General features: G+C 41.1%; 1 protein-coding gene across 2 annotated transcripts in view; it reads left to right on the top strand.

The window, feature by feature from the left end:
* LOC135503229 (uncharacterized) overlaps positions 1-26,401 on the top strand; it is a 46,819-nt gene that overhangs the window by 16,456 nt on the left and 3,962 nt on the right. For both annotated transcript variants that reach the window (XM_064796697.1, XM_064796698.1), the window contains exons 2-3: positions 25,653-25,758; positions 25,857-26,010. In XM_064796697.1, the coding sequence (XP_064652767.1) occupies positions 25,653-25,758; positions 25,857-26,010 (260 nt within the window). The remainder of the gene's footprint in view (positions 1-25,652; positions 25,759-25,856; positions 26,011-26,401) is intronic.

Raw genomic sequence — 26,401 nt, 5'->3', positions numbered from 1 at the left:
TGTCTACTCAGGAGTAGACTGCTGACTAAATAAGGAGATTCATCTTCTTCTCTGCTGTTTCAATTTGGGGCACAATAACACATCACATGTGTAGGGAGACAAAAACTGTCTCCGATAAACTGCTGACATAAATAAAGACTGACATCCTGTACATCGCCAACAGCATAACACTTGAAATCCAGCCATAACAAAGTTGGATCGTGTTATTGAACAAGTTTCCTTAAAAAATCCAGTTTTGCAATGTTTGCATTTACTCTGTGTGTCGCCAAGACAGCTGCTCAAGTGTTTGCTGTTGAAAAAGATTATTGCCAACCATCGCCTTACCAGCGCATGATTGATGAGTGTAATCAATGATGGCGTCCAGATTGTGGTTGCAAGGATGTGCTTCCCCATACACGACAACTCTTGTTGAGCTTTAACTCACATGTGGGGAGCTTTCCGGTCTTCAATAACGTGTCCTTGATCATGCGTTAGCGGAGCTCGTTTCGTAACCACTAGGACTAGATGGCTTGGAACCCGGTGTAATTGCAGCTTTGGGCGGTTGAAAGTCAATGGTTGCGAGAAAAATTTATTGTGGATTTATCTAATTGGCACCTATGAGGCATCTCTACTATTTGACAAAGATTTAGGTCAGTGTGACCTTCAGATATAAGTAGGTCACTGGTCATAAAATCCTGGTAGCTGTGCGTGATCTTCAAAAGTATGTCATTGATTTATTTTTTATGCCGGCTTGAAAAACAAAATGTTGGAAAAGAAATTGGTCTGTGCCTGCTGCAAGAACTTGCCGGCCAGAAAAATCAGGCGAGAAAATTGTTGTGTCTGATGCTTTTAAGGGTAAAGGCTTCCATGAATAAAACATCTCTCTCTTATTCAAACCAACATGAACTGATTAGGTGTCAAACCAGCAATCACGTTGGCGATTTTTACCAGGATGACTGATGACTGTGTGCTCAATCATTACCTGGGCCAGATCGCCTTGATTGGGCTCCAGAAATTGTCTATTGCCAGTCAATGGAGGAGAGGTTTTTTTCTTCACTTTTTGTGAACATGGGGATTTGGTAAAGAAGTCACTGCGAAACTAGTTTCGAGATACGTGGATGATGGATGAACAGCAGTAGGAAGCTGACATTCTTCTTCGGATTCGATATGGGTTGTTTAGATGAAGGAGAATGCCGTTCAGACTGAGAGATGTTCCATAAGTCGAATGTATGAAATGAAGAGCAGCAGGATCACCCGGCCAAATTTGGGACATCTTTTTGTCAATTTTCTTCATCAGATTTAAGTTCGTTACTAATTTAACCCAAATATCAATGGGGTGATTTCTGTTATATTTGGCCTTATTTAAGCATTACTAACTGCGAATCCGACAACTAACAAGGTTTGGAAAATCTCTCGCATGTTTTGTCATCACTCTGATGATCGAAAGTAACTCAATTTCAGTTTGTCAGTAATTCGACTCAACAGGTTTCTTGGAAGATCTCCCATGGATTTTGTCTAACATTTATGTGAGCGAAATGGATTCGATAATGCAGCCAAATTCTTGAAATTCCTTGGCTTACTATGTCATCGCTCTACTGACAATCGATGACAAAGAAGATTTATGTGAATGTCATCCCTGTTTGTCTGTCACCGGATATTGACATGTCGTCAACTAAAACCCTTATATCCTTGTCACATTACTGACACATGGTCCTATCATCCATTGATACTTAAAACAGCGCAACAGCGCGTATGATATGAGTTTGTCATCTTCCATTGATGAAGGCGATTCTATGTCTTATTTCTTTATGATATCGGCTATCATATCAAGTCATCTTATACAACTTATGAGACAGATTTGACAAGAGCAATTTCCTATTTCCCAGTTATGTGATTTTTATGGCTGCCTTTAACCATTTCGGGGCCATATGACGTACAACGTACGTCATGATCTGTATAAGCTTTTTGGCCAGTTATATCAGTAAACATCCTCTGTACCAGAGTGACCCCACATACTACTTACACGATGGCACTTCACTGTTACTTACTGCTAAATATTGAAGCTTTTTCGGATAAATCAACCTCTCCCGGCGAATATATTTGACTTCCCCACTTCAGCTGCGCTGAGAGGAGCAATTTCTGTTGCAAAACTAATTAAAAGTTACGTACGTTTGCTTCCAGTGTTCTGAGAGGAGTGTCTGAGTGTCAAGTTGGTGGTGTGCTTTGGCAAAACTCCTCGGTCAAGTTGGTGGTGTGCTAAGCCAGCGAGTCACATGACCAACTGTATAGTTAGTTGGTGGTGCTAAGGGAATGACCCACTGTCAAGTTGGTGGTGTGCTAAGGCGAGTCGAATGACCCACTGTAGAGTTGGTGGTGCTATGATCAATTCCCTGGAGAAAGCGCTACGTCCAAGTCAAAGGGAAGGAAACTAAGGAGTCACAAGAGAGTTTCAGTCTCGTACGGTAATTTGAATTATGTATCATTCTGTGACTGCCTTGGTTGAACTGGGTCAGAAGGAAGGCCAGGTCTGTTCCAGCGCAATTGCTGTTTTCAAAGTGATATGCTCAATGATGTTCCTTGTCTGACAAGATCGAGAAATAATCTCAGCTCCTAGGGATTAGGTATTTTTGTACGATAGTGAGCTGTCGGAAAGATGGGCATATCAGCATGGCTGGCATTGGACCGGGGCCCTAGATATAGACCAGCATTCAATAATGAGACTTCATTATATGTAGAGATTGTAAAAAAAAAATTATTGTAAAAACTGTTCATGTCAAAACATATGACGCATGTTCCGGCTGAGCCACAGCTGCAAGACTATTCTTGACTGAAATCTAAACTGTATGGATTTTATATCAGACAAAAGCTATAACAATTGTCCTCCATTTTAGACATGATCCACAAAACTAGATGTGATATGATGGTGCGGCTGCCAGCAAAAAGCACTTCCAATGCCATTTTCCAAGCCTGCAGCAGTAAATAAATATAGTGCTTTCAACAGATGTTTGTGACATCCCAGTGTATCAATAATCAAGATATTCATGATTTAAAACCTTTATCACGCCATTATCGTCCTTGTGAATCGATTCTCCAGCTTGCCAGAATCAGGGTAGCCTACCAACAAGCCAAGTGGTTCTGTTCTGGGTGGAATAATGCTCTTCAATTATGTTAGAAAAACACTGGTGTAGTCGTCATCCAAAAATGATGTTGTGTTCAAATGGAAATTAGGTTTCTGTTTGTCTGACCATGAAACTCATGATTTCATCTCACACTCGAAATCACTTTGGTCTTGATAGGAAATTGCTTTATTATCGTTTGGCTATATCGGAGGGCAACAGTGCATGGAAGGGACGGAATGCTGGGATATCGTCACACCAACGCTCAGTGGTAGATTAAGCAGCTACATGTACTAAGCTGCGACATAGAGTTCACGTTTGAACATGTTACTTGTCACTGTTCACTTTTCAAGCGTGACATGAAGAACGAACAAGTCATTTCCAAAGAGCGAGCTACATACGATTCACGATGTCACTTTTCACCCTCACGTCATGTTTTCAAGCCAAACTTGGTCAACTCGTGACAAATGAATCATGACAAGTGACAACGTGAACCCTATTAGGCGTGCAAAACGACCCTTCATAAAAACTTCCCATTCAATACCATTCTTCTGCCTTTCAAGCCGATTATGACTGACATCCACACGAGCTATGTTGCAATGCCAACATGTATATGTCGCCTTCCTCTGCCAACAAGCAGCTGAAGGCTCTACTTCACGGCAGCCAGTTGACCAATACTTCCCAGACTGGAACAAGTATTTATTCTGGCGGGACTGACTTGACATCCGCACGATATTTACGGAGGTTGACAAGCCCTCCTCATCAGGCACCTACTCTTCAGATAAAAGCTCTGCAAACAGATAGCTAAAAGCTCTACTTCAGAGCAGTCTGTCGGCGATTTCTTGTCTTGCTGGGGTAAGAGGTGGTTCTGATGGACGCACTTCTACCTTATATATTCTGCCCTTCGCTCTTGTCTCTGTCGACTTCATCCAGTTGAAGATCCTAAGCCATCTGAGTGGATTCTTTGACATCTCTGTGTGCTCTGCTCTGTGTGCCCTCTTGGTTTTCAAAACAAGGAAAAACTTGTTTTCTTTCCGATAAGCATATGCATGTTCTATATCCCCAAAGATTACCTTCTGCTGTTGGCAAGTTATCTACAGTGCTCTTTGCCTATGCTTATAATGCATGCGCAATGTACACTGTATGACTATGCATTATATAGTGTATTTTGGGCCGGGGTGAATGACGGGAGACCCAATAAGTTCGGAATTGCTGGTGATGGGCAGTTTCAAGTTGAACCGCTATGCATCTGAATCTTTCTACTGAAGAGTCACAAAAGCCGATATTGAATTTTAAAAGCTAATGGTATTCTGAATATCGGCAGTCCCTGGTCTATTTGCTGGGTACATTTAACATTACTTATTCTGCACAGCGTTTTAAGAAGTGCGATGCATTGTGAGTGGTATATCTGAAGAGCCCCTTAACGTAGCTCTAACTATGATGGCTCGATCTCACAAAAAGCCGATATCAAATTTACCTTGAACCTGATGGTCTTATTTCTATGGAAAAGGCCTAAGGGTTTCTCTCTAGCCTATGCTGATATGTAGATTTAAGAGTGCATTGTCTCTGCATTTACACAAGGGCGTTACGATTTGGACTGTTATAGATGTCTGAAGATCTGTTAAGTACCTCTTATGGCACTGATGACCTTGAAATGTTATGGTGTTAACTGTCAACAAAATATCGGTGGTTCCCTCTGGCTCTGGCCTATGGCTATGTACATGTAAATTGATATTTCGTATCTGAATGCATTTGAAGTAACATTGTTGACAGAACTCAATAGCAGTTTAGCGGCCATGTTGATTCATTCAACATTTGAAATTCGAATTTAAATTTTTGAATTTTTGAATTTTTGAATTTTCAACTATGCAAAATTTCCTTTACACTTTTGGTGTCGGAGTTATTTTGGAGGGGTCCTTTTTAGACCTAAAATAGTTACTTCGTCATTTCCAAGAAAAAAACGTAATCTTATGGAAACCCTTCAGGTGCTAATTGCCTACTCTATGATGTTATCAAAAGTAAAGTGGGAATTGAAATATAATATCGTTAATTAGTGAAGAAAGTGGGCTGTGCAGAAGAGGTTGAGTGCTCTTGTTTTCATCGGTAATTGGCGCTGATAAAATGTTTTCTATTTGTAGTTAATGGTTGTTATTGTTGAAGTTTGAAGTTTAAAATATTAACTACTCAAAAATCTATGTCCGCCATGACTGAGAACAGTCGCGAGAAAATCTCAGAAAAAGCTGTCGTCTGATATTTCAAACCGAAAACAGATTAACTTTTATAAGGGTCAAAAATAGTAAAAATCGCAAAAATAGTGTGGTGCAAGAAATTGGCGTTTACAGAATGTTTGGCGGAAAAGTTTGCTTTAACTTGGAGAATTACTGTTAAACCAGTTGGGAGCGAGTCGCTTTGACAAATTTATGCCGATCAACTCAAATTAATTCCAATTAGCAATATGTCACGTTTGAGGAAGTCAAGTGTCAAATACGCAATTTAGATATCACCGTTATCCATTTTCACTGCAGGCTGATTACTATTTACCTTAACTTGATTAGAGTTGTTACTTTGACAGATGACAACTAATTTCCATATTAACACATCGATGATAGAACTTTCCTCCCATTAAGGACACTTTGAAGAAAGCAAATTTGTCAAATAGCACTATCCACCATTTTCACTAATAAAATATACGAGTCATAAAATTGAAAATTATTTATAACCTTAAAGATAAAATGACCCCGATTGCAATTTGGTAATAAGAGCTAAAATTTGATACCGCACTTAAATGAAATTACATTCTGAATCTAACTTTTGAGATTATATTCCCGCTACTGTTAGTAGGCCTACAGTAGAATCACTGAAACTTGACATTACTAGTATTTGTAGATCATTCTACTCCATGACATTGTTGAAAATTACATATAGTACGTACATGTACTACATATAATAATTGGAAACTTTCAAATTCAAGTTCAACGTTCAAATTTTTGATCACAAAGAGGACATGTTTTTGCCTTTAACTGGACTGGAGTTGTAACTTTGACATACGAAGACCATTTCAAGATTAGTACCTCGTCGGTAAATGACATTTCTTGTGATTTCCTGTGGAGTAATTTGATCAATTCCTTCAAGGAGACATCTGAAATGAATGAGTCGACGATTGCTTTGAACAGCAAGGCAGCCGAGGTTGCTGACCTTTTCATTCAAGTTACTTGTAAGTTTATAATTTGTTTTTGTAAGGCAGACCTCTTCCTATGGCAACCCATTTTCGATCCAGATTCAACAATTGAATGAATTGAACGTCCATTGTCCAAATAGGCAATTTCTACTCATGATTGGATCTCGTAAATAACATCTCTTTAAAAGTCTACGCCAAGATTCTATACCAATTTTCAGTAAAGCTGCGTGCATGATACCTGTACAACAGCAATGTGTACAACTGCATTTCTGTTTTCCTTGCACATCAGTACCCTTTTAACGTTTAATGATACATTGATGTATTTAGACAGTTTACTCTGAATTGAGGCAATTTACTAGCACACCATCAAAATATAACTGACCTTTACAAAAAAAATTAATTGGAAAGTGTGCACCATCTCCAACATAACTCGTGGGTTAACAGTACGCATGGTATAACGAAATTACCCCTTTTACTGACACATCAGACCAGACGGTTGACATCACATTCATAAATGGATGGCTGATTTATATCCGTTATCACTACATTCCCTGCTTGCAGGCATTTTAAATCCAAACCGTCATCTTTGAAAAATCAATGAACTGTAAATTTACGTATGTAAGATTTTTTGAAAATATCTAAAATCTCACGGATTACAGTTCATGAAGACAAAATCTCCGTATTCGTGCATCAGTCTGATCTGGTAAAAAAATGCGTAATCATTAATCGTATAGCTGGTGAGCGATGCGCGGAAGCTCAACTCTAGACGATAGTCTCAACACGCAAGATGATCATCAAATAAATCATGAGACATTAGTGTGGATTCTCGTTTGTGATAAAGCCATCACATGGAAGATGAATTCAGTTACGTGTGATTTTTTGCCCTCTGGTATAAGTCTTTAGCCTACAGGCCGTGTGTTCAAAAGTGTGTTTATCTCACAAGAAAACCTTTATCAAGGCCTATGTTGAATGGGGTTAATGAGGTGAGAGCCCAGAGTGACCCTAGGTTTGAATACTAATTAGTTGACTCAAATAGGTCACCTCATTCACCCCATTCAACGTTGGCCTTTGATATTTAATGCCCTATTTTGGGAAGCCCTATTATTTAAAGATGTCGGAAAATCCTTCTGCTAGTGGTACTTGTGCTTTGCCTCATTGGAAAATGAGCAAATACGCCAACGTTTACCTTCGCGAAAACTCACAGATTCCCCTTCCCCATCCCAGTCTTTTCTAAGTTTTCCTGTCGACAAACTCGGCCACAAATTTGTTTAACGTGAATTGTCTTGAGAGGCGTCTCACTCGGTAAGATGGGATTCCTCCACGTCTATAACGAACGGCTGTTCCTCAGTGATGCTTTCCCCACCAAAGTGCAAACGGGTTGTAGTTAGGGAATACATCAGATTCTAATTTCTAACACAGCACTGCCAATTAACGCTCTTTGTGTCGTTAAACCATGTCTTGTAGATTCAATTGAATATCTTGACAATTTAATGAAATTACAGATCGATAAAAACCTACGTTGCGAAGAAATTGGCAGTTGAACAGGTGTGTCTTTCGTTCCAATGCATTGATTTGATCATGTCTCGTCGCGAGCGTTCACATGCAAGCTATCGTACAGCACATAGGCACACAGGATGGAGGTAGCCTACCTGTCCCGATGTCTTGTTATGAAAAAGCCTTCATCACGATTCCTGATAAGCAATTTCGGTTGATTCATGACTGAATACGCAGAATTCATCATAACCCTCACTTAGGACTATCATGACACCTTTAACCTCAGAATCCTTTCAAGTTTGTTTGCTTGATGTCAACAGATGCTACTATTTCTTCTGTAGTCTGTCAATTAGCTTGATTGATGTCTGTCAGTTAGCTTAATTGACCCCCTATGGTGGTTGACTTCCATTAGCAATCAAAGCTAATACAATTTAGCATGTTCAGATGGCACTGATCATACGTTTTTATCATGGGAATGGTAGTTTTTGTGATGCCGAAAGCAAAACGAAAGAGCTGGGATTTTCAGGATAGATTCCCATGTTTTATCATGATAGGGAAATTCGGGAGGGGAAAATACTGCATTGTATCAGGATTTGCCGAAATTGCTTGTCGGGATTTGGGATGAGGCCTATTTATTACCGTCTCACCTCCCCCTTTTGCCATCCAAACTAATCCCAAAATCCCCTTATTTACCAGCATGCTGTACAATACATGTGGACAAAAGGAAACCCAAATTGAGGTGGACATTTCTGTGTCACCACGAAGGCCGCAAAATAGCAAAATTTCCATAAGCAGTGTGTATGTGTGAGTAAAATCATCTTGGCTTGAGCTTGTTTACAAATCAGAATGGCGGCCTGATTGGACAATCAGGTGACGTTCTGACTGCCGTATACTCTTGTCTGATTTCTAATTGCAGCACGGCTTTATATGCATTTGTTTTAGAAACGATCACAAAATATTGACCCCCCCAGTCATCCCTTTGTCACCACAATCAAGCCTTTTATCCATTACTGTGACCTTGACCCTTTAGTCAATGCCCTCTCCTTCAGCATCAATCAGCGAACACTTTAGCTAATGATGTAGCAAACGTCATTAACTACCATGTTAGCGCATTTTCATCTCGGTATTGCATCGATACATCAATACAGGGCCATAACATCACACCAGGATGATTCCATTACTGTGATGTATTTCATCACTGCTTACGTTAGCTTTGCTTGTGTTAGCGAATATTGCACTATGTCCTGTGCAATTATTCTTGCTTCCCCAGGCCGTATACACTGCTGGTATGAGAAGTGTGCAACCATCCAATTTGTGCTGAAATTTCCTTTATTAAGTTGTGGTTGACCTGCTCGGCCCCATCGCCAAAGTTAAGCAATGCCGAGAACGGTAAGCTGGCGGAGGGATGACTGATAATTCTATTCAGCCCCTCCTTACTTCCTACATAGAAAGAAGGCCTCTTCTCTTTCTAAAGTTTAAAGTTCATCAAAGTAAGGAAATGGAAAGTTTACAACACCAATAAACCATAAAAGAAAAAAGAATACATGTATATCACTCAGTGCACAAGACCTTTAAGTGTCCCGCATACGAGCGATTTAAATCACTGCAACTTGCGATCAGATTGGACAGGACGTAGAACAGAGGACCTGATCCGCCTTGCAGAGGACCGGTCCCTATGGTGCCAAGTAGTCATGCATGCAGCGTCGCCCAAATGACCTGACAGCTGCGGGACATGATGATGATGATGATGATGATGAACTTGCGATCATGATTACATACATCGATAATTGCTTGTTTGCGATGGTCATCGCAGCTGCAACACGAATCGATGGTCTCAGCAATCTTCGATCAATATCGAACCTAGCAATCACCGGTTTCCTTCTCTATAGTTAGACAAGATATCTTTCTGTTGCAAATTGTAGCGAATATAATCACTGGGGGCAGTGAAGGAAATCGCTTATTTGGATGGCGCTTCCCCTCAGAACACAACGAACTAACAAAATATCAAATAACATTGTGACCTGAAGCTGGAAAAACAATCTGATTCAAAGATTTCAGAAAAACAGAACAGGTGGTCATAGCTTGAAGCGATAACATTTTGTTATCCCCAGCTACCAATACTGCTTCCTTCCATCCCACGCAATCAACTCAAAAACCAACGGTAATCTTCTTCAACCTCGAGGCGAAACACTGAATATCTTATCTGACAATGTTCGTTACAAGGATTGAAGGTACGTGTATTTTTGAAAAATAGCATCCCGCGAAGATGACGTCACGGCAGCTGCTGCCCTCTATTTCCCCATCGCTGAATTACAGGCAATGTCGTACAAACATGCGGTTTCGTAATGGATTCAGCCTTTCTAACTGGGCAGTTAGATTCAATCTGGCACATGTCCGAGTGTTGGAAATACTACATACATGTAATTGTTCTGAATATTTCTCTCTGACTCTATGGTATCATTCATGCTAAAAACAATGCAGGGTCAAAGATAATTGACTTTGAAATAAGCTCAAATGCGTAGAAATAAGTGTCGATGTCCGACTGTCACGTGACTAAAACGTCATCAATATCTTATGCAAATGACCTTGTGAGCTATAAATAGTAACTTCGCGGAATGCTATATCGGAATGATGATCATTTCCTTGAAAATGGTATTCGTCATTCAAATGAAACGAAAGTGTACATTAAGTGTACATTATTGTGACTAATACTTTATTAGTTTCTAAGTTCCTTTAACTTCCGCTGCACTTTCTCACAAGTTTCCTGAATGGAACCGTGCCAGACACATTGTTAGAGACATTTAGAACGACGAGCACTGGATAATGGTATATGTTACCTAACCTGGAACTAATGACTTTAGGCAACAGCTTCGCCCAGTGTCTCTTCTCATTCAGTACTAAAGGAGTACATGTACCTTCAAAGCAGCGAGTCATCTCGCACGAACAAAGCATCAACATCTTTCTTCAAGAATACATTGCTCCTGACATCTCCTCCTAAAAAATTTCCCTCCGGTACTGTTATCAAATTTACTACAAAGCCTTGATGTTCCACCTTCAATGCACAGTATTGCAACACCTACTTCCAAGGAAGCAGAAGGCTCTTGGGGCACTTCCTCTATAATCGTGTCATGATCGTAGCAAACCTTTCTTTAAAGATGTGTCAATGATTTGTCAAAGAAACGAGATATATTCATTTGATAGAGGCACTTGGCCATGTCAATGAGACTTGAGCCTAGGCAGGTTGGCTCCCAGTTGTAAATGCCGTTTGTTCCTCGTGTTCAGATCGTTATGAAATTGCCAATATCCACTGCGGAATGTCCTGGTTTGTCAAAGAATAAAGTTGATACGTTTGATATAGAGGTGAAGTTGTCAATGAAACTTGAGCTCAAGCTTGTTGGCTTCAAGCATCGCTTATGAATTTCTCCCCTCGCGTAGCTATAAATGCTGTATTGTGCTTGTGTTCTAAAGCAAGTTGTAACTGCCGATATCCACCGTGAAGATCAAGCGAAGAATATGCTTCGTACCTGCCAGATTATCTTCTGTCTCGTCAATTCTTGGCATTGTACAAGAGTCAAGTATAGTCGGCCTTTTTAAGCTGATGGTAATCAATTTATAGGCTGAACCCTTAAGCTGACTTCTGTACCATGACGAGACAGCCTAAAGGGAGTTTCGTGTAATTCTCATTCACTGATGAATTTGATTCCCAAACCTTTGTAAATAAATAGCTCTTCGAATATGTCTCCCTTACCTGTCATGAAAGCGATTAGAATTAGCTTGATGATGAAGGATCTGTCAATGCAACTGTAGCCCAGGGACCTTGGCATTCAATCAGTTAGGGTTTTAAAGGGAATGTTCTCTCTATGTTTAGAAAATACAAATTCTCTCCATTACTTCAATGCTTTACCTACTTATAAGAGAGCATTAAATTGAAGTTGGACTTTCTCTATAATCTTGTTACACCTTTGATTTTTTTTCTTAAACCTTTGTAATAGATATGTACCAGTAGGAGCGTCCCGGTTTGGGAATTAACTCAGATTCATTTGATAGAGGTGGAATTGTCAAGAAAACTTAAACTCCGGCGTCGTGCATGAAATTCTGCCTTAATGCAGTTATAAATGTTGTATTGTGCTTGGGTTCTCAAGCAAGTTGTAACTGCCAATATCCACTGTGATGATCAAACGAAGTATATACTTTGTACCTGCCGGACTATTTTCTGTGTCGGCTCATTAAGCTGACGGTAATCAATACATTGACCGAGATCTCCATCCCTCTTCTTTACCAAAAAGAGATCGCCTTAAGTGAGTTACAAACAAACCTGTTACGCTTGTAAATTCTATTATCGAACATTTGTAATAAATCGATCTTGTCACCTAAATGTCTTGCTAATCTTTCATGCAATGTAATATGATAAGGTCGATGATAGTGGGATTGTTCGAGCAACCGGAGGCCGCAGAATAAACAAAAAGCGACGGTTCATTCTGATATTGCTGTAAGAACTGACTGAAACCTGTATGAAAAGTTGTTTGATCTTCGAGATTGATTTGAGATCAAAGTCTACCTCAGAGCGCTACGAGGATGGAATGGATTGCTCACAACTGTGGTGTCACCTTAATTTTTCCGAACTGTCTATTATGAGTATCCCTTCTTCATGTCTAACTTGCTCAAGCCTGTAGCAGACTGTATATTCAGTTGTTCCTCAAATAAAATCCTGGCTTTACTCTGATTTCAGTTTTCTTGTTCTGTAAAGGCCAACAGTTAACGGTATTTTCGTGGTCCTGGCGCAGAACCAACATAGACATTGCTGAGGGGGTGAGACAACAGGTTTTTGTCTAGTTTCTATTCTATTTCTGGTTCTGTAATCAATAGCATCACCAGTTTTCTCTGTGGCATCAGCATCAGCAGTTGCAAAAGTAAGGCATACAGTCTCATAATAAGTCCATTTTTGTATCACCATCATCTTTGTTTGTCCAGTTGCATGTTCATGTGGCGCCGAATAAACAGAGACCGACAGGTGCCGTGTGCACAGCCAGTTTCTTTCTTCCCTATTTCTGTTCAAAGGGGTCGCCTGTGTCAACCCGCGGTCAGACTTCAACCTACTTGCAGAACAAGCAAGTGGCTGGATCCATTTGTTATTGGTAATCGATGGCTACAGAAAAGCAAATTTGATCTTAGTCTCCCCTGGGCACCACCTCTGCATGCCAGTCAAAGGGCTCATTCTTTATCTGCAAATTGTCATCTAATCCCTCAATGTTCTCAGGTTCATTGACACTGTACTGTTAGAATTTTTATCTATGGTTGAAGCTTTAAAAAACGTCTCAGACTGAATCTTATCCTGCGGCCACCTATACAAAGGTCAGCCAGAATATTGCCACCGTCTACCAGTTCTTTGTTTGGAATCGTTCTTTTTATGCAACTTATTCTGAGTTATATTATGAGAGATAATATATTGAAAAATGCTTATGAAACGTCTATGTTTTTAGGTGTTCAGCTTAGGCGAGTAATTCACCCGATGATGGCTGTACAGATATGTCATGGCAGCAAAAGATGCCATTTTGGACTTCAAAATTACGTTATCAAACGACGATGCGGACTTTTGTCAGTAAAGTGTCGCGATGTCAAGCATGACCCTATCAATTTGTGGCTCACTTTGTTGGCAATGTAAGCAAGGTCAAGGGCAGAGATTGCCATCCAAAATGGCTGTCTAAGTACGTCAGTGCATGTCATACATGGCCTCTTAACACACAGACAAAATCTCATCGGACTTCCTCTGGACAGGCAATCTATACAGTGTTATTGGTACTCGATAGCCTTCAGGTGACCTACCACTATATCCTGAGCCATCCAATAACGAGCTGTAAGATGGTATCTTCTTTGGGTTTTTAAGCAGATGGCTCTCTGATGGTATCCGTCACTACTCATATTTGTGCAACCAATGAATTATTGGAAATACAATATACCGCATCGATCGGTTTTTCACCACCATTGGTCAAGGAGAACCACAACTGTTAACCCCCCAGTTTTAATAATATTCAAACGTTTTAATTTGAAGTGTGCATAAGAGGGAAAAGATGAAGGCGTAAACTGCACTACACAGCGCTCTGTAAAAGAGCATTTCTTTTTTCCTGGACCACCAGTATTTACAAATGGCGCAACCCTCAAAAAGTGCATATCTGAAAAACAGAGATTTTCAGAACTGGAGCTTCTTCATAACAGATCAGACAACGGCGTATCTACCGACATAATAATTCTGACATGTTTGTTTAAACGCCACAATCACCTTCAACAAAATTATTCAGCTGGCGTTCATTTTCCCGCCGGCTTGCCCGGTGGTGCCTCATTTCGTATGCTGGTTTGCGATAATTTCTGCTCAACTGTCAGTTTGGTTGATAGCGCATCTTGTCTGGTTTATATTTATATCATAACCCGCTCGAATACCATATTCTTGAGTTGATACGTTGAGATTGTGCTCCGGCAATTGGCCAGGTTGTTTCTTATCACAGAAAATTCTAGTCATCTTTTGCAACAGATGTACTCCTGAGAAATTTTCTACTCAGAAAAATAAATCTAAAGAGTTAAAAAAGTCAGAAAATGGCATATACACAATCATGAAAAATTGTCGGCTTTCTATGAAAGCAATCGAAAAATGGGCATGGCGTCTCTTCTCTAAATAAGCAATCGTTGCATTTAGCCGTAGGGCAGTTTATGGACACCTTGGCTATTTGTGATCTCACTACTCTGACATTTACCTATAAGCAAAGCGTTGCTCATGGGCATGGCGTGACTAGAACCAGATTATTCCTGACTATTCCTGACTATTCCTGACATGCTTCAATCTCCTGTCTCCTCTCCTCGGTGTCAGACAATATGTTGCCTTCCAATAGACGTCTCAGATTTCCTGCTACATAAGGTGATAACGAGATAAACTTGGCAGAAAAAGACTTGTATCGTGGATGACATAAAACTACCTACTTCTACCTACATATATGTATCTCAGTAATGAGTTGTGTATTTTGTGTTCTGTCGAGTCAATGACAAGATGCGATGTACTAGACGACTGTTGAGAAGCAGGCAATCGGTGCATCGTGTTTCATTTTGGCTGAGAACAGTTGAACAGCTCGGAGCGATTAATAACTTTATATCTACCAAAAATGTATAAGCTTTGATTATATATTTGTGACCCGCTCTACCAAAACTAGGCGCTTGTCGCATCTGAACTTGACAGGTTGATACGGACTTGTTGTTCATTTCCCTATTGTAGACCTTTTGTGAAATGTGACCAGATCAGTTTGTAATAGATTTCACAAAAGGTCTACAATAGGGAAATGAACAACAAGTCCGTATCAACCTGTCGAGTTCAGATGCGACAAGCGCCTAGTTTTGGTAGAGCGAGTCACATTTTTTGTTTCTGTAAGCAAAGCGCTCCTCATTACGGCTCCCGACATCTCTACTGCACTCTTATATGTCACCTTTCAACCGGTATCGGACATGTCAGACAAGTATGCTATCGTCCAATAGACGTCTCACGTTTCCTGCAACATTGTGCTTAATTACTTGGCAGATAAAAACTTGTATCTTCGGCGAGATAGAACTTTATGAACATGGCAGAAATCTTTTGTGTCTTAGTAATTCTAGTTGCCTTTTTTGTGTACCGATGCATGATGACATGGAAATGACAATGGGTAAGAAAGGGAACCCGATTGCTTCATGTTGCCAATGGGCTAAGGACAGTTTTTGGACAGCATCTCGAGAGTGGCCAGTCACCATTGTCGTCGGGTTATTCTGTGTGACGTCGTGCTGATTCCATGACAACTGCTGCCGAAGACAATTCTTTTCTTCTATACTGTGAACAGCAACATTTTCACACCACCATGTTTTACGTTCCCGAAAATAATATATATGAAAAAATTTTGATTTTCACGAATTTTATCACTTTCTTTCTGATTTTCCAGTAAAGAAAGATAGTTTCTCGGTTTTTCCAATAAAGTTTTAGGAGAACTGATGCATAATACCCCTATAAAACGGTTTGAGATAGAGACGGATTCGGGCGAGTCTGTTGTGGCCCGTCACCAGTATATTCATCGATTGGACACCGTGCTTTCATGGCAGAGTTTCTAATGAATACGTATGGACAACCATGTCTTGAATAAACGAGGCAATTGTGCCTTGTTTGAGTGGGACTTGTGAGTCCTGTTTCCCACTGGCGGGTAATTCTAGCATCCTACTCGTGTTTGTATGGGTTGTGGAAGTGGAGTGTAGCCAAGCTTCCTCTACCGATTCCTCTTGTGTCACTTGTATTTCTTCCTCCTCCAAATTGTCTTTTGTCTGCAAGCAGTATTCGCTCCACACCTTTATAACATCATCTAATTGCACATTTTCACGTATTGTTGATAATAATCAATATTGTGACCCGTCACAGCAAAACCAGGCGCATGTCGCTCTGAGCTTGGCAGCTTGAGACGGACTGTTTGATCAATTCTCTATTGTCTGCCTTTTGTGAAATATGAGCACATCAATTTCTTCCATTATCTCCTGGTGTCATTTAGGCTCATCTTCTGTGCGACATGCGCCTGGTTTTGCTGGAACGGGTCACATATGTGGTCTGTCGCAGCATAACCATTTTACATGCTGCTTTGACCTTGGCAGGTTAAGACGGGTATGCAGATTGTTTGTTTCACGTTTGCCCGCCTTGTGCGAAATCTGAGTACGTCAATTCCTTCCAATATCTCCTGATGTTACATAGGCTCATCTTCTGTACGATTTGCGCTAGATTTTGCTGTGACGGTTTACGATACATTTGTAAAGCACTCTTCGATTGTTTGACAACGCTCAGGGTACCAATTGGTGCGAAATAAGAAAGAAACATTGATGCATTACCCGATATACCTTTCCTATTTCTGTAAATTCACAACCTCATATCCCCTAGTTCCAACCAACAGCTGCCATGTAAACCTGCGAATCTGAATTTGAAAATTTGAAATTGTGTAAATGCGTACTGACTAAATATTTCAGCAATCCCGTTGTGTAGAGATATATACAAATCCTAAAATACCAAAATTCAGCAAATTCCCATGGATTATTACTGCAACTACGGCATGTGTATGGCAGCGTGTACCTCTTGAACCTTCCGGCTACAATTTGAAAGTACTTGATCTACAGGTGCATCTTGGGTAATGCGATGTTCCTATTGTTGCCGCACATGGCGACTACTTGAGTGCGATCATGAGTACAAGGGCCTACTTGATTCCTGTGGGAAACACGTGTCCTTCATACGTGTGCAGAGATGTGGGAAAATGGCATACTGAACTTCCAGCGTAGCCCCCCCCCCCCCCCCCCAATTGATGTGCGTTTATTTTCTGGGAACTGAGCAATGTCATTGCATTGTTTGAAAGGTGGGAAAATGGAGGTATTATAGATTCACGTTGTCACTTGTCATGATTCACTTGTCACAAGTTTTAACTTGTGACAAGTGATTTACGACAAGTGACTAAATTAGGCTTGAAAACACGACGTGAGGGTGAAAAGTGACATCGTGAATCGTATGGAGCCCGCTCTTTGGAAATGACTTGTTCGTTCTTCATATCACGCTTGAAAAGTGAATTGTGACACGTTACATGTGAAAACGTGAACTCTATACACCTTTCCAGAAATGGGGCGCTGAGTGTCCGAAATAGTGATGTCATATAAAGGGGAAACTAGGCCATATGGTGGAGGGACAAAGGAGATAGTCATGGTTGACCAACACACTTGAATGCCTTTAATGACCGTCAAGGGGGAAAAAGTTAGTTCCAATGCAAGCCACCAATTTCGGGAAGCATGTATAAAGTGTACAATGCATTTAGGCTACTGGTGGCGGGCACATGTTTACTGCACAGTAACAATACAGGCGTCTCAAAGTCGCAAATATTCCGCCAAATAAACGCCATGCCAATTTGAAGTGAAAAAGTGGCCAAAATCCAGAGTGCTAGGCAATTTGTATGATTTGTGCGATAGCTATCCATTTTGGCTCCGACACGTCCATTTATGATGTATGGGTATTACGTGCGTCGTTTTCCTACGGGAATACAGTGGGGATTTCATTTTCTCATAATTTCATGTCGGGAGGGTATTTATGCTCCAGTTTTTGATCCTGGGGGTGCTGGGAAAAGCTTAATCAAAGCGATAAACTAGAACAAGAAGGGATTTGTTTTCAGGGAAGAGATTTTTTTAGATTAGAAGCTATTCAGTCTGTCTAACATATATTATGCTTCCCATTCTCAATGAGTGTTTTCATAAAAGACCAACGCCGATCTTTAAAGATTTGAACTTTATAATAAATTTGAAAAACTCCAATATTGCGTCACCAAGTCACAGCAATGACGCGTGCATAATAATTGCACTACGGCATAGTGCATTCCATTGCATTTCTATTTTCCTGGACACGGCGTACCCCTTTAAAGGCCGAGGCCAGTCATGTTCCGTGTATATCTACCAGTGGCTCAGGAAACAAAATCTGAACAGTGTTGTAAATGATATGCACATACATTGTAATATTCTGTGACTTTTCGTCTATAGTGTTGCTCTGCTGAAGCATCGATTTTCATCGATTTTGTAACTAGAGTGTCTTGTGTGCATATTCTACAGTTGCATGGAGGATTTTGATTGAAATTTTTTGTAGGTTCCCGCAAATGTCATTCAATCACGTTCTGTTTTCTCAGCCATCTCAATCTGTTTTAGAAACCCACCGGGTTATTAATATTTTAATATTTGCAGTGCCCGGGAACAGAGAGAGATTACTTTTCTGGCGAGAGTGCATGATATAATGGATGTTTAAAACCATTACAGAATCTAACTGAATAAATTTTTGAGCTCTACAGAAAATTAGAAAAAATATTGAGGTGAGGGCTGAGCGTCAACTCGGACATTGTTTGCTCTGTAAACAATACAGGACGATTGTAATGTAACTAGAAGGAAACCGGAGACCCCGGAGGAAACCTACACTGTTGAAGAGAGTCGCCCTCTCTTTCACAAGAGTGGGATTTTCAGATTAATTTTTGTCTGACTGTAATTTCTTGCCGGCGTAAGCCCTCCATTAAAGTGGCAACCACAAACTGCGCACATCCCTCTGAAAAAAATCAGCATTTCCGCACATCCTGTTAGCCTCATTGACGCTTACTAGAAAAATACAGAGCGTCCATCACTGCCTTTCCTGTCAAAGATTTCCGATATTTGTTCCGTTCCATTACCGTCTACCGATTACAACTTCCAGGTGCATATTGGGAAATATGTTTCAATACAACCGCGCCTCGATGACAATTTGAATTTTTATACTAGCTCACTGATTGGCTATTGTTTTTCAGCAGTTTCCTGATTGATTCAGCGCATTGGTGTTATTGCCCAGGAAAATTGCAACTTGATGCGAAGGCCGAACACGCCGTAACGACCAAACGTGATTTAGAGTAAATGTACACTCCTTTGGCTTCATATACATAGGATATGATTGGTTACTTGAAGGGGGGGAGTAAGAAGATACGGGTCATTTCTTAGGCTTCGTTTCCGAATTAAATATGATATCGTGAGTCTCAAGGGGAGTTAGATGATCTTTGTCGTTGCCTTTGATGAGGTAAAGGGGATATTGATGGGTTTCACAAACTAGGTCACAGGGTCAGCAACCACTACAGAACGGATGAGATTGCCATCCACTGAAAAAACTGGTGTTACGTGACATAACCAATATCTCCCATCAATAAGATAAAAAGATTAATGCGCTGCGACAAAATGCAACCGGTGTCTTCCTTCATGCCAGTCAAGGAAATGGGTTTATCGATCAAATTCCCATTGGGAGTGGCTGTATTCTGAGCAGTGCTGTTAATATCGGGCAGTGCTCAGTATTTTCACAGCGGGTTGAGGGAATTTACGATGATTGCTGAATCCCCATTGGCCAATGAGAGGCTTTGTCGTTATGTACGTCGAGCACGCGGGTCTTGAAACTGGTCACGGGTTTGGTGGAAATGTATGGAATCGGTTGGAGTCCGGTCAAATAGCTCGTTTTGGCGAAAACTTGCCGTTGAGGGATCCTAGCTTGCCTGCCGAATGTGGAATGTCGTGTTGCGGCTTGGTCAGCGTCATTCAGAGTGCAACCAGCAAAGGTTTCAGCATGATGCCGGGATCAACTTCCTGGCACCAGTGGTTTTTGATAAAGGCCTACCCCGCCTCTCGATATTTCAAATTGAACACGAGATAGGAGTATCGAAAACCGGAATCTCAGGGGGATGATCAATGATTGGTTGTGACCCGTCATCTTTGCCACCGTCACAAGACGCAATCTCCCGTCTCAGTAGAAAAGGATACTGCTTCGTACGTGTCGAAACTTACTGTGCTCAATTCGTGCACGGCCACATGGTTGGCTGCGACCGGCTAGCAACGACAGGATCGAAAACCACTAGTTGTGACAAGTACGCGACCTCGCTGTAGCTATTTTGGACAAATTTTTTGAAGTAAATTTCAAATTCACATTTTAAACTTTTGAACGAACAGGGCTGGCCTTTAAGAAGTAATTACAAGGAGTCACAGTTAATGGATCTTTCAGATGATTTCCTGGGTTACGACATTTCCTTCTACGAATTAAGATAAAAGCTTCGGATCTCTTTAGAGCCGCGTTCGTCGACTTTTTTTCACAATATTTGAAATTAAAATGTCGTCACCTGGGAAATCGTTTTGAACGTTTTATGAATTGTGCAACACCATGACAACTCACTCACAAGAGAAACAACTTCGTGAATTGCTTTTCTGAGTAAAACGACAACTTTAATTTGCAAGTTTTGTGCTAAATTTATTAATCAATTCCGTCTGTTGTATCAAAAGGTTCATTCCTAGGCGTGTCAGCTCTAAAGAGAACGTACAGCGCAGCTTATTCTTCTTCGAGAATAACCCCCAGGATAGAGCTATTGTCTCGTAGCGGTTGTCGAATTGCAACACGTATCAATGATGAAATCAGTTTTAGGAACAAGGGTTTTTGTTGGATTGTCATTGCCAATATCAGTTTTTCTGCTCAGCAGGAAAATCAGGTTTTCAGACTAGACAGCTTCTGAAACTAGAGGCAAATATGCCCCTGAAGCTAGTTATTTACTCATGTTGGCCGCATTTTGCCTCATTGTGGCAAAAGATGTGGTTTGTCCCTTCCATGTCTAATTCGAGGTAGGGGCGGGCGAAGTCTCTCTATCAAGTGATGACACGAATTCTAAAATAGTTCTCAACTTTATATATCTCCTTATTTCTCATCCCCATGCAGCTAAACGATGTCATCCTGGTCAAAATGTCGCTCATTTCCGGCCGAATATCTGAGAATATCACTAAATAGCACTAAACTTTAAAATATCTTCTTGTTTCTCATACCCGTGGAGCTAAATGATGACATCCTGGTCAAAATGTTACTCCTTTCCGGCCGACATATTGCTAAATAGCACAGTCAGAGATCTGACACTCATGCCTGCAACCAAATAAAATCCATCCAAAGGTCGGGGAGATTGAAGCTATACAAAATGGCGATAGAGGAAACTAAATCAAAGGGGGTATCCGACTCCTCCGGTAGTAATGATCGATAATAGCGTCTCCTTCAGTTGCATCCTCCGTCGCGAAAGGCAATTTTGTCGCCATTAAAAGATGACTCGGATAATTTTGGATTATTTTCTCTATGGTTGGTGAAGAAGATCAAGAGACCAATGAGATGATGATGAGACTTCTATAGGACTAAATCCGATTCATCTTCAAGCGCTCTAAGCGCTGAGAGTCCAACGCCATCTGTTGATTTTGTTGGCGGTTGTTTTTATAAAAATCATGACACACACACAACTGCCGTTCGGCATCAGAGTAAACTGGGTTTTTTTCAGTTTTGAAGAACAAGATATTAACTCTGCCTTGGGACTTTCAAATTCAAGTTCAATTTTCAAATTCTAAGCAAGGGTGCATGCCTTTTACCGTATTTGCATGCTTGGAAAAGACTCCTTTCAGAAAATGTTATTCAGCTATCATTTGTGTTCTTATGGTAAAAAAGATACAATTGTGCCGGTCTGCCCTTGGAATAAATATGTCACTCGGATGGTAGCTTTTCTTAAGTCGGCTCAACGGCAGCGTCCCTGCTCCTGACAGGAGGACATGACTCTAAGCGCCAATTAGAGTAAGCTCTATAAGAATGACTCAGTCACTAAGACAGTAATGGGTAAATCTTAATTCGGCTTTTGCATGTCGTTGTCTGTTTCAAGCTGAGATTGCCTGAGTTCTTTACTAATGTTGTGCTGCGAATGTACAGTGAATATGACCCAACATGCTTTGAAAAGAACTTAAGAAGCGGGCTGATGTCTGTTCCAACGTAGCTTTGCCCGAGTTATCTATAGTGCATATACTGCCAATGCATAGTGAGTTTAACCTAGGTTTTGCTGGATAAAAAACTACATTGTTTACGGAAGCAAAGGGGAGGGAGAAGGGGGAACTTGTCCCGATGTCCCGTTATAAATATTATAGATCAATCTCGTCAAAAATTGAAATGTCGACATTGCAAAGCAGCATGGGTAATAGCGCAGTTATAGTAACACAAAGCCGCCACTAGGGGTCTCTCCCATCTCAAACTACGTCAGAACAATTCACGTTTGTACGAGGAATATATTTAGTAGTGAATCAAACACGACCAAGTGTCCTTACCGTGCATATTAGTCAACCAAAGTTGGCCGCGTTAACCCTTCTGCACCAGCCTAGTCCCACTGTATCCAATAAGGAAGCTATAACGTAAATGCGTTTTTATGTTAGCTTCATTAATAGACAGATCCTGTTACTCCACCCCTCCAATAATACTAATCACACAGAACGAGGTTCTCCATAACATAAAAAGACCTCACATCTTTGGAAAGTATACCTTAATTCTCATGATCAAAACCTTATGGCACAAAGCGATAACTTTTTGTCAGAAAACGTAGCTTTTGTAAGAAGTTGCCACTTTTTCTGGTTTGATCGAGTCAGATTTTCCATGTAATCGACCACCTTGCCACCCAATAGCGCTTATATGAAGCAAGCTGTCGCTCTTTATAAATATAAAAGAAAACCAACGAAAGCCCACTCCTAACACTTAATTTGCCTTCTCCTATTTCACGTAGCGTTTAACGCAATCTTGGCGTGTAATTACCCCGTTATTTCCTCGCATTTAGATCAGAGAACCCAGGGCCAGGCTGATCCGTGGAGAAAATCGTAGCAAATTAGCCGTATTGTCTCTCAATGTCGTACTGGCAGCTCATCATTGAAAGATCAGAGTAGCACGACCTTTAAGGTTAACGGATCTCGCTAAGAAATAAAACAATTCCACCTTGATATATCATCTGATGAAACAAACAAGATATCAGGTGATGCCTTTTAACGAAAGATGTAGGACTTGTTATAAGTAGGTCTTAGGTTGTCGGAGTAATCAACGCCTCTCACCTATGATGTCCTCGATTCTATTTCCGGTTGTTCCAGGTATACAATCATGTTAAAGTCAGGCAGGGGCGACTCTCTCAGCATGCGTACGTTTCCTCATCGAGGGGTGCTGGTTTCCTCCTACTTCACATAACAATAGTCTAATATGGTTTATAGATCTAATATTGAACGAATAGTGTACATTTCTGACACCTCAGAACCGCTCACTGGTAATTTACGCAATTCGGAATTTAAAAATTTGGAACATACGGCCGCATGCCTCTAAATGTCAATTTTCACCAGATTTTCAGTGCATTTCATGTCAAAGGGAAAAATAAACTAATGAAATTAATGAAGTCGGACAGCATCCGATCCTTAGTATTACATTACAAACACCGAAGGAACGTGTCCTTGAAACTCTTTTCCAATTACCGTAGTGTCATATTTAGAGATTGTAGATTGTAACGAAGCAGTCATATTGTACGTCCGATGCCAGCCAACGCATGGCAGAAGTACACTCCGGGCCGGGCGCAGTGGACCGACCTCGTTCTTCACCCTAAGGAGTACGCGATGGGCTGCCCGGGGAGTCTAGGCAGGAGACGCCCAGGTCACCAGCGAATGTCCTACCTGTCTTACGCCCAGTCACTGTTAGGAGATGGAAAAGGTTGCTGTCACCGAGTCATATTCAGGACCTAGCCCACGACATATATAGGCCGGGTTGGCTGGGGGAAGCTTGTGGCTGCCTGCTGCGCAGTCGGCAGATGTTGATGAGAGATTGTATAGTTTAATCATTTTAATGGCTCCTCTCATCATTTTAATGGGTCTTCGTTGGGTTGCGAACAATTTAGAATCTCGTTAGGAAGTGAATTCCAAAAATGAAACTGGTCCGGAAACGGGAAGAGGGAAGATGCGTGCGAATGATTGGGTTATTTGTGGGTATGAAATGATTAGTGTCCGTAATGTAGAGGTGTCCGCCTGGCAGAGGTGTCCGCTAAGGGAGGTTCTACTGTCGACCGAATGATTTCGGCAGGGCTAATTTTTCTTTCGAAGGTAACTGAGCACGAACTACACCGATTTACCGGATCATAAACCAACATCTAACGGGCAATAGAAATGCAACATCACAGCCAACCATTAATCTACGATCCCCGAGTGCGGAGGCCGTCTCAAGCGACCAATAAAACTACGATAAACCAAACGAGACGGAGCTAAATACAGCAGCGTTTTGGATCTCGACGCTATTTCGTTGAGTTATTGTGGTGTTTTTACATCACAGTATCGCTGTGTGATAAATCTTTGATGAGCTAATCACAAATTTGGGGTAACAAGAATTAGTGTTCCGACTGTTACACTGTGTGCAGCCAAATGAGTAGGCAGAACAGAGTTGGTAACTTTGACCAACTTTCATTGTATTACAGGACATCCTCTCTAGTAGCAACACGCTTGGACTGACAAATGCTGTCCTTATTAGAGAGGTGTCCTGATTACAGAAGTTTATTGGTATCGAACCCGCCCTATTGGGACCAAAATCGGTAAGCCTAATAGAGAGGGTGTCTTGTTAAGTGATGTGTCCGGTAAAGGAGGTTTCACTGTAGTTTGAAAGATCAGCAGCCTTTGCAACTTCTGCAAAATTACCAGTATATGAATAGGCAAAAAAAGATCTCGTCAGTTCTCAATGATCCTCAGAGGAGATTCCGCAAACGGCACCAGATTACCAAGTCGTGCAGAAACTACAGAGTGCGCAAATGGTCGGCCACAGAAGCTGATCATACCAATTACAAAACCACGATAACCATTTATTATTCCGCAATCTGGCATGTAATAGGTGGTCTTCAACTAATCATAGACCGTAAGCGGCAGCAATTCCGGGGGGGGAGGGTGGCCAGCAGCAGGGTCATCATCCGCCCAAGTTGTCCCTTAACTGATCAGACGGATTATTACATTGTCTTGGGCGGCTGCTGTTCCCTGATTAAACCCACGATCTACTTTGATGAGGACAAAATGCTCCTCCTTTGTATCGGAGGCAAAGGCCTTTGTCATTCGCCGTAACCTTTGTCTGGTCTTTTCTGAGAATTAATGCTCTAGTTTGCGGGATTTGCTATTTTCTCATCTTTTTCTATATACGGGTGGGTGATACGATGAAAGTCTTCAGAGAAGAAAATGACAATTATCGTAGAACTGTTCTTGTTTGTATTGTGAAAAATGTGGTGAACCTCTGGCCATTTCATTGTGTCAGATCCTGGCCAAAGACAAATTGTGACCCGTGACACTAAAGAGAGGGGCATGTCGCACAGAAGAAGACACGAGAAGATAACGGAAGAAATTGTTGACCCAGATTCTACAAAAGGCAGACAACAGTGATATGAACAACAGTCGTCTCCACCTGCCAAGCTCAGAGCGATTTGCTATGTAACTTTTAAAAGAATCATAATAATTCTTTACCCTTTTCTCATTTCTTATCTTTGTAGACAAATCCTTTCCAAGCTCGACCATCCTCTTTGGGCGCAATGTCACCTGTGGCGAACACAAACCTGGTCTATTTCCATCCAGAACGTGGTCATGTACTGATATCAAGTGAGTAGCAAAAATATTTGGCTGCACAGTATCAAATTTTGAACAGTAACACGCGAACAGTGAGTTAAAATTACGATTTCCGTCTTTTTCTTTTCCAGAGTCGATGGCCTCCGGCTGAGCTTCACCTACATGCCTGGTCTTGGCGCCGCCAAGCGGGAATGCGGGGAAACAAAGGGGCGTAATGATCTAGCAGCATTATGTAATCACCTCCTGTTAGCTCAGGGGATTGAAGAAACACTCTGGAGTGCATTTGTGAGTATAAGATATTTGCCATTTGATAGTTTAAAAATTATAGGCTCGATCACTTTAATGGAGGTACCTTTAAAGATGAGAGCTATCTTGATATTGTGTTGTGGTAATTGTTGACCAAGGTCACCAACTCAAAGATGCCAGGTAACTAAGAGTATTGTGGACCAATGTCGCAATCTCAAGGTTGTTGGACCAAGGTCACAATCTCAAGGTCATGTAGCTGACTGCCTAAGGTCAGCACATGAAGGTTGGTTGCGAATTAAGTACATGTATGTGTATAGACCAAGGTCACATTCTTAAGGAGGATGAGATGTCTGTACCAAGGTCATGATCTCAAGGTTGTTGGACCAAGGTCACAATCTCAAGGTCGTTGAGGAGTATGACATAAGGTCAA

Source organism: Lineus longissimus, chromosome 19 (assembly GCF_910592395.1).
Source record: "Lineus longissimus chromosome 19, tnLinLong1.2, whole genome shotgun sequence".
Classification (NCBI taxonomy): domain Eukaryota; kingdom Metazoa; phylum Nemertea; class Pilidiophora; order Heteronemertea; family Lineidae; genus Lineus; species Lineus longissimus.
The sequence above is the reverse complement of the archived record's forward strand: the minus strand, read 5'-3'. Positions and strand labels throughout refer to the sequence as shown.